Source organism: Danio rerio, chromosome 16 (assembly GCF_049306965.1).
Source record: "Danio rerio strain Tuebingen ecotype United States chromosome 16, GRCz12tu, whole genome shotgun sequence".
Classification (NCBI taxonomy): Eukaryota; Metazoa; Chordata; class Actinopteri; order Cypriniformes; family Danionidae; genus Danio; species Danio rerio.
The window spans coordinates 39,585,430-39,601,530 of NC_133191.1; the positions used below are offsets into that span (position 1 = coordinate 39,585,430).

At 38.1% G+C, this 16,101-nt stretch overlaps 1 protein-coding gene across 2 annotated transcripts; it reads left to right on the plus strand.

Annotated features, from left to right (window-relative positions):
• Positions 1-1,196: 1,196 nt before the first annotated feature.
• Positions 1,197-16,015, plus strand: LOC141375026 (uncharacterized). 2 transcript variants are annotated; one of them, XM_073926284.1, is made up of 11 exons: positions 1,197-1,929; positions 2,241-2,358; positions 2,428-2,510; positions 6,085-6,240; positions 6,605-6,748; positions 6,889-9,263; positions 9,393-9,518; positions 10,238-10,420; positions 10,559-10,653; positions 10,916-10,965; positions 15,270-16,015. In XM_073926284.1, the coding sequence occupies exons 6-10, from the start codon at positions 9,068-9,070 to the stop codon at positions 10,931-10,933; spliced, it is 618 nt and encodes a 205-aa protein (XP_073782385.1). In that variant the 5' UTR covers positions 1,197-1,929; positions 2,241-2,358; positions 2,428-2,510; positions 6,085-6,240; positions 6,605-6,748; positions 6,889-9,067; the 3' UTR covers positions 10,934-10,965; positions 15,270-16,015. The 2 variants fall into 2 exon arrangements, with proteins under 2 accessions (XP_073782385.1, XP_073782386.1); XM_073926285.1 differs by lacking the exons at positions 1,197-1,929; positions 9,393-9,518; positions 10,238-10,420; ... (1 more) ...; positions 10,916-10,965; positions 15,270-16,015 and having other exon boundaries at positions 2,305-2,514; positions 6,889-8,734.
• The last annotated feature ends 86 nt before the right edge of the window (positions 16,016-16,101 follow it).

Genomic DNA, 16,101 nt, shown 5'->3' on the forward strand with positions numbered 1-16,101 from the left:
CACAGTTTTAAATACCTATCTCTATGTGTATATCACCATTTTTCTATTTAATTTTTTATTTTCGATTGGTTTATTCTTAACCTTACTTAACACTAAGTACAGATTTGGCTCATTGCCTTTTTGGTTTTGAAATTTGTTTTATTTATGTGTATGCATGTGTGCATATTTATATGGGTATGTGTATGTATGTGTGCATGTATGCATATCTGGGTGTATGTGTGTTTGTTTGTATGTGTACATGCATATATGTATGTGTATGTATGTATGTGTGTGCATATATGTATATATGTATTAATTTATTTTATTTGTCATTTTTATTTGCAATAGTATGTCCTTGTCATTATTCTTCCGTTTTTCCTTTTTACTGATAACATTGTTGTCAAGGCTGATGCTATTATTGATACTATTATTTAACAACTGTATATTGGTTTATGTATGTATATCTACACATTCTGTTTCATGCTGATTGTCTACGGCATGTTTTTCTGTGTTCAAAAAATACAAAATAAAAGAAAAATTTGATGGAAAAAAAAAAAAAAACATAAACAGTTGTTTGAGGATATAGAACACATTTTGTGTTTGGACTTTCCCCCGATGCGTTTAAAGCAGCGAGCGCTGCGCAGGACTGAGTGACAGAAAAAAAGGTAGGAAAGATTCTGCTTTCACTCACCCAAATAATGCTCTGTTTGCGCGATTTGATTAATGTCATCGCAACCAAATACTTTATAAATAATATTTCAAACCTTCTCCGGTGTTAATTGTTTTTAGAAAAAATCGAAAATCTTTTTTTTCAGACAGGTCTTTGTAAAATGAAAGTTAGGATATAAGTGGCTTTAAAACGGTTTGATTTATGTATTGTATATAGGCTACCTACATATAGCTAGCTTTTGTTTATTTTATATTGGTTTATTTATTTAATGCGATTTATATATATATATATATATATATATATATATATATATATATATATATATATATATCCGATATTTGTAATTCTTTAAATTATATTTCAATATAGCTTAGGCTATTTTATCTAGATATGACACTATATTGTTTAAAGTCTATGAAAGTGGGCATGTACTTTGTTAAGTTTTATGTCTTTCTGTTGTATTTATATTGTGTATTATCTCCAAAATAAATACAGAAAAAAGCCGCTCGCGGCATAACAGAGCTGTGAAGGAGCGCTCTTGCCCGGTCTCACACACACATACAGGCATTTAAACGCGCACAAACAAACATTTTACCCTTGACAAAAACTCTGGAAAACCTTTACTGTCTGCTGTGTCTTTAATATGGTGTAAAGATTATTATGCGTTATTGAAACATAAAGGAGAACGCAGCAAAGAACGTCACTATAAATTTAAACTACTTTATTATTTTATGCAGCAGCCTTACATTTAAAAGGGAAACATAAGGGTGATCATACGCAAAAAGACCCCAGACTATAAGGCTAGATGTTTTCTTTCCCTTATTTCTTTATTTGTTTGGCGCATGTGCTCATGTGCAACCAGAAAACTGTCCGCCTCTCCTTTCACTCCGCCCGAAGCCCCAGCTGGCCCTCCTTGGCCCAAGGTATTTGGCGGGCCTAATAAGGCCGGCCGCTGGCCCCAAGAAAGCCCCGCTTTGGCCCGATTAGGCCCCGGAAATGACAGTGGAAACGCGACTGGTCTTGGCTCGCTCGCTTTAGGCGCGATAGTGGAAACGCAGCTAATGACTCCCTGTGCTAATGTCTGTGTCTCTCTGTCTCTCCTCTCTAGCGGACTCCAGCAGTTGACCGATCCTTCACCAGAACTCTCACTCAAACTCACATTCTCCCTGGAGCACCAGAGCACCTATCCACTGAAGAGCACCATATTCATCTCATTTCACGTACTTCACTATATAAATAAATCACCCTCCGGAGACCTGTTTGTAACACCAACGCTTTGTGTATGTGTTTTTCCTCTGACTCGCCACAATAGTCAAAATAAGTTCATGTGACATAAGTTGTTCAATTATAATTATATGAAGCTAAACAAAAATAACTTTATTCAACGATTTATCTATGGGAGGATTAGAAAGCTCTTGGATTAAATGCAAAATATCTTCATTTGTAGATAGTTAATGACAGAATTTCAGTTTTTGGGTGAACTAAACCTTTAAGCAGCTGTAAGCCTCACAAATACGTAAAATTAATTGACTGAAAACTGCTTGAACTTTATTAAAACTGTTTGCACTAATATATTGTGTTAACTACACAGAGGCATGCAGCAGTGGCAACGTCAAAAGAAAGCTTCCCCTAAATCGAGACTAAAGGTTACTTTCTTTGGGGAAGCAGGCACAGACTCTGGTGCCCTACGCAAAGACAGTAGCTAACAGGTCATAATAATTTCGAAGAGGAATTTCAGATCAGATTTCTTTAATTACAACGTCATTTCTGTTGTGCAGTAATGTTAGCAGAGATCGAAGACCGATTGTTCATCTGTGGTGCAGACAAAAGAGGAAAGAGTCCCCTCTACAGCATTAACAGCGTAGGTCAGAATTACTTCAGGTGTGCAGTTTTGATTACAGGTTGTGAATCACATGTATTACTGTTGAACTGTTGATGTCACATGCACTAATTTACAGATATTCTTATTTACCTTTCGGGACCTTGAACATGACAGAAGAAGGTGAGGGAACAGACCCCGAAATGCAGACGAGCTAAAGGCCGATATCAAAGCAACTTGGGCTACAATAGTACCTCAACTTTGTCGAAGGCCGATCGCCTCCATATTGAGGACATAATACAGTACATTAACACATTTTTCAGAAGGCCAGCGTGTGTTTAAGATCCTTTTTATTGGTCAAATGAAATATGCTAATTTTGTGAAATACTGGATTTGAGTTTTTTCATGTTTATCCATAATCATTTAAATTGAAACAAAGGATTGAAATACTTCATTTTGTGTGTTGTGAACTAATAACACATAAGTTAAACTTTTTAAAACAAATTATTCCAATGTTTTTGGCACATACCTGTAGCCTGACCTGTCACCTAAAACGTTTTTGCCATGGCAAACCCTACCAGGAGCATCAGCCCCCAAAAACATAGCTGTAGGATCACTCAGGCAGTGTTTCAGACACAATTTTCTTATTGCTCCCTAATCTCAAAATCTGCAAGAGTAGAGTGATATGACGCGACCGGCATTTTTAAAAGTGAAATCGAATAGGAAGAAAATGGGAAGAAATCCAGAAGTATTGCTTGGAGTTTCTAGGAACGTTGTGCACTTGGCTGTATATCTTATCAGGGAAGAGATCGTGACACAAATTTATAATTTCACTGCCTTCTGAGTGACCCAAAGGTCCGTTCTGAATGAACAGTGAAAATAAAAAGGGATGTCAGAGCTCATTTTCAGCTAAGTTAAGGAAAATGGCACTAGTTAGCTAACCTTTCCCAAACACATTTTAGATGCCATTTATCAAACTCGAGTTAATAAAACAGAAATGACTGGCCGTGAAGGTCATCAGTTCACCCACCGCTGTTTACTGAGTGCAAACACAGATGAGGGATCCACTTGATGACTCGAATGATCTTCGTGGCTGCTTCACGCTTCAGTGTTCGTGTGTCTGGGCCCTGTCATACACCCGGTTTAAGGTGTGATGCAACTGTTGTTTGCTAGTTTCAGCTGGACATTTTGACGTTTTGCAGCACGCTGTTTAAATAGCAAATACATTTGCGTACTGCTCTAAAAAAGGAGGTGTGCTGAGGCGCATTGTTGGCACGTTGCTATTTTGAGGAACTAAACTGTTCAATAGACCAGCTGAGAGGAGGTCTAAAGTCCAGCGCAGAGCGAGTCAGTTGTGCGTATTGCTTAAACATTGCTTAATACACACAGGATGTGCAGCAATACGCAAATATCTTTACCAATATTATTTATTATATGCAGATTATATTTGTTTTATTAAAAACCAGCTTCGATTTGCCCACCTGTCAACTCACCGGGTTACATAGGCTGAAGCAGGCAAGCCCCCACAGTGTTTACCTGCTGCCATGAACTGAAGTCTAGGAGTTCTTGAGTGTGTTACTCTTAAAGAGACTGTGATGTTGTTTGATGCCTAATCTGCTTTTAATGGGTTACATTAAACTCACTGAATGATATTAAAGTGATGTTTACACACTATTTCTGCATTTTGAAATATCAGCAACAGCTTGAGGTTTGTGTTGTCAATGCAATGTTTACAGTTCCGGTCTTATACTTCTGGGTTTCTTCCCACTGCAGCCTCGCTTTGGTTCTTCAAAATGGTGACTGCGTGAAATAAGCGTATGGCAAAAATCGTATTAGCAGTGTGGTGCAAAATGTCTTTATTTATAGTGCCCTGACCTTTTAATAGCAGGGGAACTGCTATAGAATGGCTCGTACCATCACAACGGTCAAGTATGTTTGACATGCTTTTCTCTCTATTTGCCACTTGCTTTTCTTTTCTTTTGCTGCCTGCTGTTCATTCAATCAACAAATTGCAACCAGTCAAGCACCAAAATCAACTTTCACTTCAAGTTGAGCGAAACCCTCTTTCGCTTGTATGAAACGCGCACTGTCATTGGACAGAAAGAAAACCATAGCTGATTAAAGCGGGAGTTTAAAGATCAGCAAAGCGACTCAGATGACAGGGACTCATTAGCTTTAGCTGATTTCTGTTGTAGAATTTCTCATCTGGGTTATCACTGTCTGTAGAGAAACGTTTTGCAGTTGAGGGGTGACGTTACTGCTGTCTGAATGTCCATCATCATCAGTCAGTCAAGTAGTCTTTATACATTTCCCGAAGGCGATTTGGTTGCAGCATACACGCATGTCACACATAATACTCAAAGCACATAATACAATACAAAATTCTACCCTTAATTCAAAAACGTTACAGCTGAGGGGATGAATGAAAGTTTAAACTGATTTGTTTTACTAATAGGAGTTCTGTAACGATTACTTAAAGGGAGAAGTGGCTATTTAAAATACTTTGAATGTTTTATATTTTGTTACAGGCATACATTGTCATCCTGCAACTGTTTTCAGCATATGAAATGTCCCAAACCCTATTCTGAACTTTCAGAAATGGGGGAAAAATTTTGTTTTTACTCTCTGGTAGTCATGTTGCTATGTTATATATGCATTCAAAAACATTCAGGAAAGGGTTTTATGTAAATTCAGACCACGAGTCCACATATATGGACACCATGTTTCTCTAAAAGTACATCATATCAAAAGATGATACTTAGATTTTTATTCTAATTAGGTTCCAATAAGCCCAAATAGCAAAGAGAAATAAAAAAATGCATGTAAAAAACATCTTGGCCCTTAAGAGGATATCATATATAATTTAAAAAAAAGAGTTAAAGTTTTAAATGAAAAAAATGTGGTCTTTTGTCATTTATTGAGAAAATAAACTGGCAAGCACATTGAACTTTCCTCAGTCAGAATTCGTCCTTCTAAAACAATAATATTAATAATGCAGAGCTTCACTTTTTGAAGGTTTATGGATAACAAAAATAGCCCAATTAGTATTAATATTACCTTGAACATGGGCCGCTTTTGGCTTCAAAACCTTCATAGTGTTTTTTTTCTTCTTCAAGAATAAGGTCCAAGATTCAGAATAAACGTTGGGCTACTTGTAGTGAAAGATGACTTCACTTTTGTCATATTGTATGTTGTCTTGCTGGATGAGGATGTTTGACTCATGAAAAATATTAGTTTGCATACTGATTAGCTGAAGTCACACTGATGTGACGTCAACAGATGATTCGGCTTTTTTCAACAGGTTATTTTCACAATTTATGATGGTGTAGCAGCCAAAATAGGACAAATGAGGTTATGTATAGGACAAATTCTGTACTATCCCCTCCCCCCACACTCTGGCTACGGGCCTGAAATATGACAGAAGCATGAAATTATTTACAAACTTGCTGCTGTAAATCTGAGTGTTTGATATTTATAATCTGCACCGCTAAGAACTTCATTTGACTATTTAAAAGGGGATTTTTTTCTCAATGTTAGGATTTTTTTTATGAAATATTGACAATAAAAATCAAGATTGAGATTTAGAGTTTATTGTTCGTTGTGTTTTAATCCACAGTAGGAGGAAGAGGAGTGAAGAGGAAAGCGGAGGATGATTTTCACAGTATTTTAGGTGAAGGCAAACCATACGCTTTGCGGAAACGCATCAGAGTTGCAGAGCTGGAGAACACAAGAGACACAGAGATGAGCAGCTATCAAGAGAAAACCAGCTCAGGTGTGTCTCCATCAAAACTTGTACAGCTTCAGCACCATACATTTATCACCACTGAAGATTCTGAAACATGAAGCAGGGTGCAAAGTGTTTCACTCAGTTAGCTGCTAAATCCAGTGAGCATGCGGAGATTTTGGCCACTAGGCAACAATACAGTGTCTGGATCAAAGTGATTGATTTATCTATTATGGCCAAAATCAATACAATATTATATTATGATCATGCTCCATCAAGTTGAACACTTTCTACTGTAAACATGTCAGAACTCAGATGTTGATTTGAACTTAATTCGGCCACTTTAAAGGGGATTTTCTCAATCTTTATATTCTGAAGAGTGTATTGTTCATTGTGTTGTCATCCACATTAGGAGGAAGAGGAGTGAAGCGGAAAGCGGATGATGATTTTCACAGTGTTTTAGGTGAAGGTAAACCTTATGCACTGCGCAAACGCATCAAAGTTGCTGAGCTGGAGAACACAAGAGTGGACGCCGACACAGAGGCGTCCAGCTCAGGTCAGTCCACTCTTTATGACTGGAGAAATACTGGAAAACTGGAGCACTGCTGCCATTCGTTAAATCCCAGAGTAAAATAAATGCCAATTAATGAAATAATCGATTATTAATAATTCATTATTGACTGTAATCCACATCAGGAGGAAGAGGAGTGAAGAGGAAAGCGGATGATGATTTTCACAGTGTTTTACACACAGTTTTACTCACAGTAGTCTACAGGTGTCCAGGGACAGGCTCTACAATGGTTTAAGTCATACTTAACTGACCGCTACCAGTTTGTGAATCTAAATGGACAGCCTTCACAAATCTGCCCAGTAAAGTATGGGGTGCCTCAAGGATCAGTTTTAGGCCCTTTACTGTTTACAATTTACATGCTACCTCTGGGAGACATTATTAGAAGACATGGGATCAGCTTTCACTGCTAAATATGCAGATGATACTCAATTATATATTTCAACTAAACCTGACGAGACGTCTGAACTTTCTAAACTAACTGAGTGTATCAAAGACATCAAAGACTGGATGACCAACAATTTTCTTCTCTTAAACTCCGACAAAACAGAATTATCACTTATTGGGCCTAAATCTTGCACACAGCAGATCTCGCAACTCAATTTACAATTAGAGGGATACAAAGTTAGCTTTAGCTCTACTATAAAAGATTTGGGTGTCATATTAGACAGCAATCTAACTTTTAAAAACCATATATCCCATGTCACAAAAACTGCCTTCTTTCATCTGAGAAATATCACTAAATTACGAAATATGCTATCCATCTCAGATGCAGAAAAGCTAGTCCATGCTTTTATGACTTCGTGACTGGATTACTGTAATGCTCTATTTGCTGGCTGCCCAGCATCCTCTATTAACAAACTTCAATTAGTACAAAATGCAGCAGCCAGAGTTCTGACCAGGTCTAGAAAATATGATCATATCACCCCAATTTTATCCTCCTTACACTGGCTGCCTGTTAAGTTTCGTATTGAATTTAAAATATTACTTCTCACCTATAAAGCTCTAAATAATCTAGCTCCTGTTTATCTAACCAACCTTCTGTCTCGCTACGAACCAACTCGCTCTTTAAGATCTCAAAATTCAGGGCTTCTGGTAGTACCTAGAATAGCAAAATCAAGTAAAGGAGGTCGAGCCTTCTCTTTCATGGCTCCTACACTCTGGAATAGCCTTCCTGATAACGTCCGAGGCTCAGACACACTCTCCCAGTTCAAAACTAGATTAAAGACCTATCTGTTTAGTAAAGCATACACTCAATGCATCACCTAGCGGGTTCCACACTGGCTTCTGCATCTTGCTTAAATACACTATGAACAGCAGCTACGCTAATTATTCTCTTTATTCTCTATTTTCACCTGGGGATACTCATCCCGAGGTCCTCAGATTAGGCGGAGTCACTGATTGGATCCAAGACCAGCGACGTGATGATCCCAAGGATTCCATATCCGGGACCAGGCCATATCCTGAGCTGCTGCTGCGCTGATGGTCGTGGGGAGTGGAGAACATGTGTCTGATTCCAGCGACGCTCCAGGAACAGACGAGTCTTCATTGAGGCCATCTTCCAGCATAAACCACGGCGAATGAAGTTCTGCACAAGACTTTTGTCCAGCGGAGAAATTAAAATGGTCGTGCCCAACTGAGTCTGGTTCTCTCAAGGTTTTTTTTCTTCACTCCCATCAGGTGAAGTTTTTTTTCCCTCTCCGCTGTCGCCACTGCCTCGCATGGTTCAGGATTGGTAGAGCTACGCATCGATGAATTTGCTCTTCAGTGTTGAACTCTCAGTAATGATTAAATCACACTGAACTGAGCTAAACTGAACTGAACTGAACTTATACACTAAAACCTGAACCACACTGTTCCAGTTACTGAACCACACTGTTCCAGTTACTATGACCATTTATGTGAAGCTGCTTTGACACAATCTACATTGTAAAAGCGCTATACAAATAAAGCTGAATTGAATTGAATTGGCAGAAATACACGGTATGTGTGAAAATTATCGACTTTTATTTGTGCCAAAAAATCATTCAAATAGGGCGACGCGGTGGTGCTGTGGGTAGCATGTTCTCCTCACAGATAGAAGGTCGCTGGTTTGAACCTCGGCTGGGTCAGTTGGTGTTTCTGTGTGGAGTTTGCATGTTCTCCCCATGTTGGCATGGGTTCCCCCACAGTCCAAACTATTTTCTACAATGTAGATTGTGTCAAAGCAGCTTAACATAGAAGTTGTAGTAAATTGAAACTGTGTCAGTCCAGTTTTCAGAGTTGAAAACAAACGTGAAAAAGCTTCATTACTGGCATAAAAAATAAATGATTCTTAAGATTAGGAGTGTATTGTTCATTGTGTTGTCATCCACATTAGGAGGAAGAGGAGTGAAGCGGAAAGCAGATGATGCTTTTCAGAGTGTTTCTGGTGGAGGTAAACCATCTGCCCACCGGAAACGCATCAGAGTTGCTGAGCTGGAGAACACAAGTGTAGACGCCGACACAGAGGCGTCCAGCTCAGGTCAGTCCACTCTTAAATGACTGGAAAACTGGAGCACTGCTGCCATTTGTTAAATCCCAGAGTAAAATAAATGGCAATATTGAAATAATCGATTATTAATAATTCATTATTGACTGTAATCCACATCAGGAGGAAGAGGAGTGAAGAGGAAAGCGGATGATGATTTGCAGAGTGATTCTGATGGAGTCAAACCATACGCTCTGCGGAAACGCATCAAAGCTGCAGAGACGTCCAGCGATGAGAACAGCCGCTCAGGTCAGTCTCCCGTTACTCTTCTACAGTTGTATGAGCATATATATGTCAGCTTAAAGGCACAGTGCACGACGACACAAAGCAGCAGAGCTTTTATTATGCCACAGTCCAGCGCGTCTGGTTCTTCAGCTCGTGATCACGTGTGCTGTTTTATCAGACTAAATACATGTTGGGCTTCTGTTATAATGCTGCTCTGTGCTGTCAAATAAAACACAAACATATTAAAACCTCGCTAAACAAACAGAGCAGAAATAGAGGATGTGTGACGTCATTAGGATGAACACACACACTGGCTGTGTCTAAAATCACACGCTTCCATACTAAATAGTACATTAAGACAGTATGTGAGCCGAGTAGTATGTCTGACCTCACAGTATTTGACAAACAGCATGTGAGAAGTACCCGGATGACCTACTACTACTGGAGAGATTCTGAAGTGTGCATCCAGTGGACACTACACTGTCCCATAATGCACTGCGAGATCATTCATGAATCACTCCTCTAGTGGATTTTGGAGATTTTGATAATAAAAGTCTCACATAATGTGCCTTTAAACCTGTGAATGATGCAGTATTGTGCAAAGTATTTCTCAGTAGAGCTTCTTGACAAAACATCTGGAAACTAGTAGCACTGCTGCCATTTAAACAGATCCCCAAATACAATAAATGCCAATTAATGAAAGAACTGATCATTAATAATGCATTGTTGACTGGAATCCACAGAAGCTCCAAGAGCACTGAAGAGGAAGGCTGGATGTCTGGATCAGGACACAGTTGCTGCAAAACGAGTGAAAACAGCCCAGATCCAACATGGCGGCAGCAGCAAAACTGCAGCAGAAGACAGAAGCTCAGCTAAAGACAGCAGTTCAGCTAAAGACAGCAGCTCAGCTAAAGACAGCAGCTCAGGTTTGTCTTCTGCCGTAATGTTTTCTGTCTAATCTGCAGGGTTTTGTTTTATTTTTCAGAGTTTTACAGAATTTTCTCACGATTAGATTGAGCAGAAGAGTAACAGGAGTGAGCGAATGTCATAAATGTTTTCTCCAGGATCTTTACTTGACAGATATGTGCTTGGGAAGAAGCTGGGAGAGGGATACCATGGCACTGTCTATCTGGCTACACGGAAATCTGACGGCCAGAAGGTAACATTCAATTTTCCTTTGTGTGTGTGTGTGTGTGTGTGAGTGTGAGTGTGTGTGTGTGTTTGTGTGTGTTTGTGTGTGTGTGTGCGTGCGTGCATGCGTGCGTGCGTGCGTGTGTGTGTGTGTGTGTGTGTGTGTGTGTGTGTGTGTGTGTGTGTGCGTGCGTGCGTGCGTGCGTGCGTGCGTGCGTGTGTGTGTGTGTGTGTGTGTGATCAGACATCTCTCTGGTTGAATAAGTTTTGACTTTATGCTCTCTTTGCAGGTTGCCAAAAAATTGTGACTAAAAAGCTTCTGGGAACGCGGTACCCGATGGTAAGTTTGCATACTCTACTGAAAATATCTGAAGAGAAGTGATGAACTCCATGTTTAGTCATGCTTTCACTAAGCTTGCGTTTCTGCTCATGCAAGTAAACAACTTGTTGTGTTTGTTGCGATGGGCATTGTAGCTGTCCACTCAGGAAATACAAAGCTAATGTTGTTTTCAAGTCATACTTGTATGTGATTTTGACCGAATATTCAAAGTAACGTATCATGGTAAACAACATAGGGAGCGAGTCACAAGTTGGCAATGAACGAATTTGCGGCTATAACACCAACTTTACCTCAATGGAATAGAAATATGGGATGAAAATAAAGAAAGATGCAGATGAAAACGTACGTTTGCGCACAGAGGAGCAGTTGTAGGTTGTTGTGTTGTTGTTGATTCTGATTCAGAAAAACTGAACGCGACGCACATCAGCAGGAAGGTCAACCAAAACACAAGAAACTGCCCCATAATGTGAAGAATTGTACGTTTAAAACAGCAGAACACTGTTGACTTTATGTCTGGACCCTAAACTCTCCCTTCAACAGATTAAATACTCCCAAAAAATACTGCAAAACTCCGTTTAAAGAAACTAAAGCCGTCAGATGATCGACGCTGACTAAACACGGAAACACAGCAGCGCTGCACCTTCACAATAAAAGTCCCGCGCGCACGACACTTAAAGGGATAGTTCCTAGCAAGAGAAAACTTTTGTCACCATTTATTTATTGAACATTTATACATTTATTACCTCTGTTAAACAAAAATATGTATTCTGAATAATGCTAGAAATCAGCAGGAAAAAATACTATGGAGGTCATTGTCTAGCAGTCTGTCTAGCAATGTTTAGCCTAAATGTGTTTAACAGAAAAAAGAAACTCAAACATGTTTTGAAGCAAGTGAAGATTGAGTAAATGACGACAGAATTATCATATCTGGGTGAATATTTCGTTTAAAGTCTGCATTAAATCAAAATGTTCAATGTTTATGTTGCTAGCATATGGCTAGTCTTAAAATAAACAAGTTAATCTGTGCAAATGAATCCACTGAAAAGTTTGTTTTGTGGATCTTTAATCAAAATCTGCCCATCGGCTTCTTTTCTGAAACGGCGATTCTTTTCTGACGACTCTGACTGGCCAGGTTATGTCCGAGTCCAATCAAAACTGGACTCGAGTCCTAGTTCGATTACCCCAACACAACCAAAACCCCTCTAAAACCAGCCTGGTTGACTAGCTAAAACTAGCCAACCAGCCTAGGCTGGTTTAAGCAGTTTTTTTTCAGTAGCAGTCTTTGTTTTCATGAATGAATTATTTTTGTTCCAGTTTGTGATGTTTTATTCGATTTAAAACCAATTAAATTATTTGCTCCTGTTATAGTTTGAGCCAAAAATATGTCAGATGGGCATAAATATACGCCTTTTATGTTGCAAAGTTTAATTTCCAGATTAAAAAACTAAATGAACCATATAAATGAATGTCTAATGAATGTCAAACGTCAAACTAACTTTATTGCGGTTTACGACCTGGCTAAGCACAAATAAAAAAAAAACATTTATGTTAACCTGATACATAAAATAATGGTGCACCCAAAAATAAAAAATTAACATTCATGTCATTTCAAATCTGGATGATTTTCTTTCAAGTTATTTTTGCAGGATGTCTGTAATGCAATAATATATGTATATATATATATATATATAATTTTAGGCTGGATTACTGTAATGCTCTGTTTGCTGGCTGCCCAGCATCCTCTATTAATAAACTTCAGCTAGTACAAAATGCAGCAGCTAGAGTTCTTACCAGATCTAGAAAATATGATCCCCTATCACCCCAAAGTTATCCTCCTTACCCTGGCTGCCTGTTAAGTTTCATATTGAATTTAAACTATTACTTCTCACCTATAAAGCTCTAAATTATCTAGCTCCTTTTTATCTAAACAACCTTCTGTCTCGCTACAATCCAACTCGCTCTTTAAGATCTCAAAAGTCAGGGCTTCTGGTAGTACCTAGAATAGCAAAGTCGAGTAAAGGAGGTCGAGCCTTCTCCTTTATGGCTCCTAAACTCTGGAATAGCCTTCCTGATAATGTCTGAGGCTCAGACACACTCTCTCAGTTCAAAACTAGATTAAATACCTATCTGTTTAGCAAAGCATACACTCAGGGCATCACTTAGTAGGTTTCCACACAGGTTTCTGCATCTCGTTTATAAACACTATGAACAGCAGCTACGCTAATTATTCTCTTTATTCTCTATTTCCACCTGGGTATACTCTTCCCGTATGTCAGCATCAACAACATCTCTTATACAGTAACAAATGCTTTAAATGGGCTTTAATGCATTTATTACTTTTTAAAGGCTGTAATGAACTGAATTGCATGAATGAAAACTTACACTGTTTATTTAACACTGTGCTTTAAAAGTGTGCTTTGACACATTCTTACATAAGTTCATTGTTCAATGCATAGTTAAAATAATACTTAAATATATTAACATCAAATGCTAAATAAATAAATTTTTCTCCGACTCCTTACTTTTTCTCAGTAAGTTGACTTTTTATAGTGACGAATAATTTTTTACATTGCCTTTAAAGGGAAATAACTGAACATAAACATAGGAGGCTGACAAAAATGGTCGTTTTAGAAGAACATTTCAGATGGCGCTTAGAGGTTTTTGCATCTGAACTCTTCATATATAAAAGTATGGTAATAATACTTTTAATATATTTAAATTAAGTTAACTTTTGGTTAGTATACTTGCAATGTACTTATTTTCACCAGGGGTCTCTTTAACTCAGTGAACACTAGCTGGCTCACTTTACTTATTAGCTTATATTTGAGTGTACTGTGCTGTGTAGATGTAACACTAGCACAAACTGAAGCATAAGTGTGTTTCCATCAGTTTTCCACAAAACTTTTCTGAGTGTTGTTAAAAACTGTTGTGAGATGAAGACATTTCCATTCTAACCATTGTTCTTTGGCTAAAGCTCAACATTTGCTGGTCAGACACTGAAAGAGCCCTGGTGCTAGTTCAGTAGATATTATAGTAGGATTACTCATATCAGTGAACACACTCTTATATTTCACATTATAGTCACACAAATGGCAGGGCAATGTGCTTTAAACATTACATGACACATCAATATTGTTCTATAAAGGCTAAATTGAGTCTGCAGTCTGTAAAACAGATCTTCTCTGTGTTGTTTTGTGTTGTGTTCACACTTATTGTCAGATCAACACACAGATAAAGTAGTTCAGGCATGTTTTGAGTGCATTACAGTGCCGTATCACTACGCTGAAGGATTTGACTTGTGTTAATGCAAGGAGCCGGTGTGATGAACAAAGAGCAGGAGTCAGAGATACAGTTTATTGAAGACAATAGTTTACAGTTTGATCAGCAGAAAACAGCTTCAACACACTCCATGGGGTTCGCAGGCCGTTCTGCATACAGTCTCAGTTTCACAGAAATGATAGAAGAGCAGCACACATGTGGTCAGTGACCAAATCAGATCATCAGGAATTCATACTTCCATTGTTTTCTGACATGATGCTGTTTTCCGCTTCCACATTTTTTTAAAATTATGAGACAAGTAAAAATATACAATCACAGTACATTATAAAGAAAATGGAAAGACAAAAAGAAAACCTTTTTAAAAAAGAAAACAACAAAAAAAAATTAACAGTAGGGGTATATACATCATATATTAAAGAAAAAGATTATATAATTGACACATTTCAGTTGTTTTTAAAGCATTTTTTTGTAAAAGAGTTAGAAATTGTTTTAAAGTAATGCTGCATTTCAGTGAGCAAGATATTAAAAAGGGTTTTTGGTTTGAAAATGTACATTTATGTTTATACAATTTTGTTAATAACATAAGAAGATTAAGAAAAAAAAAATATTTTTTTATGTATAGCATCCGTTTTATTATTAACAAAACATTTTCCCATAGTAAGGAAAAATCTTTATCAACATTCTTAATAAGAAAAAGAAAAATCGTTTCAAAGCAAATTAGAAAAACTGCATTGCCAAAATAAGTGAACTAGGCACTTATTTTTTTGTGTTGCTTACAAAATGAACAATTAATATCAATATCTTTTTTATATCTTACTAAGAGAGTATTGACCGAGTGTGTATGGGGAATAGTTCTAAATGAAACTTCTATTATCTTATTTGTAATTAAGTAGCTATTTGGGATGAGCCATATTTGATTTCTTCAATCAATATCTGAAACAAAAGAATTCCAATAAAATAAAAAAAGTCACATTTGGAACTGATACAGTTCCATAACGAAATAACATCAGAACTTTTCAATGCAGATGGATGGGGCAACCATTACTGTTTCCAAAACAGTGAAAAGCCTTGGAGTAACGATTGATGACCAACTAAACTTCTCTGACCACATCTCTAGAACTGCTCGATCTTGCAGATTCGCACTCTACAACATCAGAAAGGTCCGACCCTTCCTATCTGAACATGCAGCTCAACTCCTTGTTCAAGCTCTTGTTCTCTCCAGACTGGACTACTGCAACTCTCTACTAGCCGGGCTTCCAGCTAACTCTATCAAGCCTCTTCAGCTGCTTCAGAACGCAGCAGCACGAGTGGTCTTTAATGAACCTAAAAGAGCACATGTCACTCCGCTGCTCATCCGTTTGCACTGGCTGCCAGTTGCTGCTCGCATCAAATTCAAAGCTCTGATGTTTGCTTACAAAGCGAATTCTAGCTTCGCTCCTTCTTATCTGCTCTCACTTCTGCAGATCTATGTGCCCTCCAGAAACTTGCGTTCTGTGAATAAATGTCGCCTCGTGGTTCCATCCCAAAGAGGGAAGAAATCACTTTCCCGAACTCTCGCACTCAATCTGCCCAGTTGGTGGAATGAACTCCCTAACTGCCTCAGAACAGCAGAGTCACTCGCTGTCTTCAAGAAACCACTAAAAACTCAACTATTTAGTCTCCACTTCTCTTCCTAATCTGCAATTGCCTCTCTGGCTCCACCGCTAACTGTATTACAAAAAAATAAATAAATAATTTACTAATGTTTTGCTTCGTACACTTTACACACCTGAAACTTGCCTAAAGCACTTATTCATTGTTGCTCTTATAGTTGTGTAAATTTCTTTTTTCGTCCTCATGTGTAAGTCTGCTAAATGT

Bases quoted from the DNA above. Each gene is read 5' to 3' on its own strand.
- LOC141375026 (XM_073926284.1), top strand. From the start codon at position 9,068: ATGATTCTTAAGATTAGGAGTGTATTGTTCATTGTGTTGTCATCCACA. The intron at 9,264-9,392 runs GTCAGTCCACTC...AATCCACATCAG, and splicing joins CACAGAGGCGTCCAGCTCAG to GAGGAAGAGGAGTGAAGAGG. The intron at 9,519-10,237 runs GTCAGTCTCCCG...TGGAATCCACAG, and splicing joins CGATGAGAACAGCCGCTCAG to AAGCTCCAAGAGCACTGAAG.